Here is a 2,500-nt window from a genome sequence, read left to right on the forward strand (position 1 = left end):
ATACATACATATAATGTGTATGTGCATGCGTGCGTGCGTGCGTGTGTGTGCATATGCGCATATGCTTGGATTTCAAGAGAGAACGTGAACAGGCATTTCATTTTCATAGTTATACGCCCATTGCGTCAAATCACGCTGATCTCTGAGAACACCGTTGGAAGGTACACGTAAAGCAGAATAGGAGCAGTCGAGAATTACGTCGTCATCATTAAGCTGGCAAAATAGACTAGTTTCGTTATGTTTTTTTTTTCTCTCTCTTTTTTTTTCTTTTTTTTTCTTTTTTTCTTTTTTTCTTCTTTCTGTTTTTTTCGTTTTTTTTCTTTTTTTTCTTTTTTCTTTTTTTTCTTTTTCTTTTTCTTCTTCTTTTTCTTTTTCTTTTCTTTTTCTTTATTCTTCTTCTTTTTTTTTTTTCTTTCTTCTTCTTCCTTTTCTTTTTTCTTTTTTCTTTCTTTTTTTTTTCTTCTTCTTCTTCTCTCCTGATAGCTTGTGTTTAAGTGTTATAGTCGTCCGTATCCGTATCAAACGTGTCTTTATTTAATAACGTGTTTTATATCTTTCGCTGGACGATTTGGGTCTAGTTGGTGTCTTTGTGTTCTCAGGAAGATTTTTTATTTATTTATTTATTTTTTTATTTTTATTTTTTATTTTTTTTATTTATTTAATGTATAAATATATATATATATATATATATATATATATATATTTTTTTTTTTTTTTTTTTTTTTTTGCATTTTGACTTCTGGAGGTTGGTAATGTTTCTGAGGAATCGTGTTATTCAAAATTGAATAGGAATTAAAGAGGAAAGAGCTTATTTTGTTTAGGGTTTCTGTTGTTATCGTTGTTATTGTTTTTACGTGAAATGAAAATATGTGATACAGCTGGACAGATGGACACGTGGAATACCGCATAGTCGCATAGAGGAAGCTGAGATTCCTTTTATTTTACTTTTTTTTTTTTTTAAGAACAACAACAACAAAAACACTATACTACCAACTTGAAAATCTCCATCTCAATAACACTAATATTTGAAAGTCTTTAGACCCTGACCTTTGCTTCAAGTAACACCTATAAACGACTTGTGACGTGACCTTTTTTCCAGAAGATGATGTAGGCGTGTGCTTGCATATCTGTTGAAGGGAAGGGAAGCAGAATGAGGTTATGTCCTTCAATATGACACTCTGAGGTTATGTCTTTCAATATGACACTCTGAGGTTGTGTCTTTTGATATGACACTCTTGAACTAGTGTAAACTAACGAAAACAAGATAGAACCAGATGCTCCTTGACTAAGAAAGAAATATATGTGTCCGGAGCCGTTAATCGGTCTTTCAAAGATATCTCGAATTTGTCTGCTTGATTCCATATGAGTTGCTTAAAGAAGACATGTGTTATTTCCCTGTACAAACGTCGATAAACATGATTATGCTTGTGAATGAACACTGTATGCATGCAATCGTGAGATACCAAGAATTGCATGTGTTTTTGCAACGCCCCCCCCCTCCCCCTCTCTCTGCTGACGTACACTTTGCCTGTTTAAGGAGCAGGCAGCCTCATGACGTGCCTGAGCTTAAAAACATGTCGAAAGATCTTATTGTAGTGCGTGTATACTAGAATGAGAGAGAAATACAGTGTATAAATAATGTATTTTTTTGTGTGCTCTTGCTGAAACTTTCCTGCTGGACATACATACAGTCTTTAGTATTAACTGATTTCTTTTTTTTCAGGAGGACATGTCGAAAGATCTTATTGTAGTGCGTGTATACTAGAATGAGAGAGAAATATAGTGTATGAATAATGTGATTTTTATGTGTTCTTGCTGAAACTTTCCTGGTGGACATACATACAGGCTTTAGTATTAACTGATTTCTTTTTTTTCTTTCTTTTTCAGGAGGATCAGGAGCCTCTGCTACGATCTCAGCAGGACACTGGGAGAACCACCGCCGCCACCACCATGTTACACAGGAAGCCTTTAGTGGACGTGCTAGCCGCCTTCTTCGGCATCGGGGCGTGGGTGGCCGTGAATGGGCTATGGGTTGAGCTCCCCCTGCTGGTGACAGACCTTCCTGAGGGATGGAACTTACCCTCCTATCTCTCCGTCATTATTCAAGTAAGGCGCCCCTCGTCTAGTAAAGCGTGTTCACTTGGTATGGTTCTACACAGTGTTTGCCCCTTTTGTGTCCTGTCACTGCCCTGACTGATGTCTGTTCTTTGGCTCCGCAGATCGCCAACATCGGGCCCATTGCATATTCCTTGCTCAGCGCCTTCCGTCCGAGTCTACGGCCCGCCAGCGTCATCTACGGTGTGCTGGTGATAGGCTGTTTATCTTCGCTCCTCCTATGCGTGCTGTGGCAGAAAACCACATGGATCGCGGGAGCGGAGCATTCCACCGCGCTCCTTGCTCTGGTCTTCCTCCTGTCGCTGGTGGATTGCACGTCGTCGGTGCTCTACATGCCCTACATGGCCGTCTGGAGAGGGATCTACTTGCCCTCCTACCTCGTCGG

The 2,500-nt window shown here is 39.1% G+C and overlaps 1 protein-coding gene across 7 annotated transcripts in view; it reads left to right on the forward strand.

Moving 5' to 3' along the window:
* The window catches only part of Rift (Riboflavin transporter), a 33,332-nt gene that overhangs the window by 22,687 nt on the left and 8,145 nt on the right, over positions 1-2,500 (forward strand). For all 7 annotated transcript variants that reach the window (XM_043018569.2, XM_043018570.2, XM_043018566.2 and 4 more), the window contains exons 2-3: positions 1,888-2,106; positions 2,220-2,500. The exon at positions 2,220-2,500 is cut by the window's right edge and continues 658 nt beyond it. In XM_043018569.2, the coding sequence (XP_042874503.1) occupies positions 1,951-2,106; positions 2,220-2,500 (437 nt within the window). In that variant the 5' untranslated portion in view covers positions 1,888-1,950. The remainder of the gene's footprint in view (positions 1-1,887; positions 2,107-2,219) is intronic.

Source organism: Penaeus japonicus, unplaced genomic scaffold, assembly GCF_977035675.1.
Source record: "Penaeus japonicus unplaced genomic scaffold, GWHDUDI00000001_assembly GWHDUDI00000009, whole genome shotgun sequence".
NCBI lineage: Eukaryota > Metazoa > Arthropoda > Malacostraca > Decapoda > Penaeidae > Penaeus > Penaeus japonicus.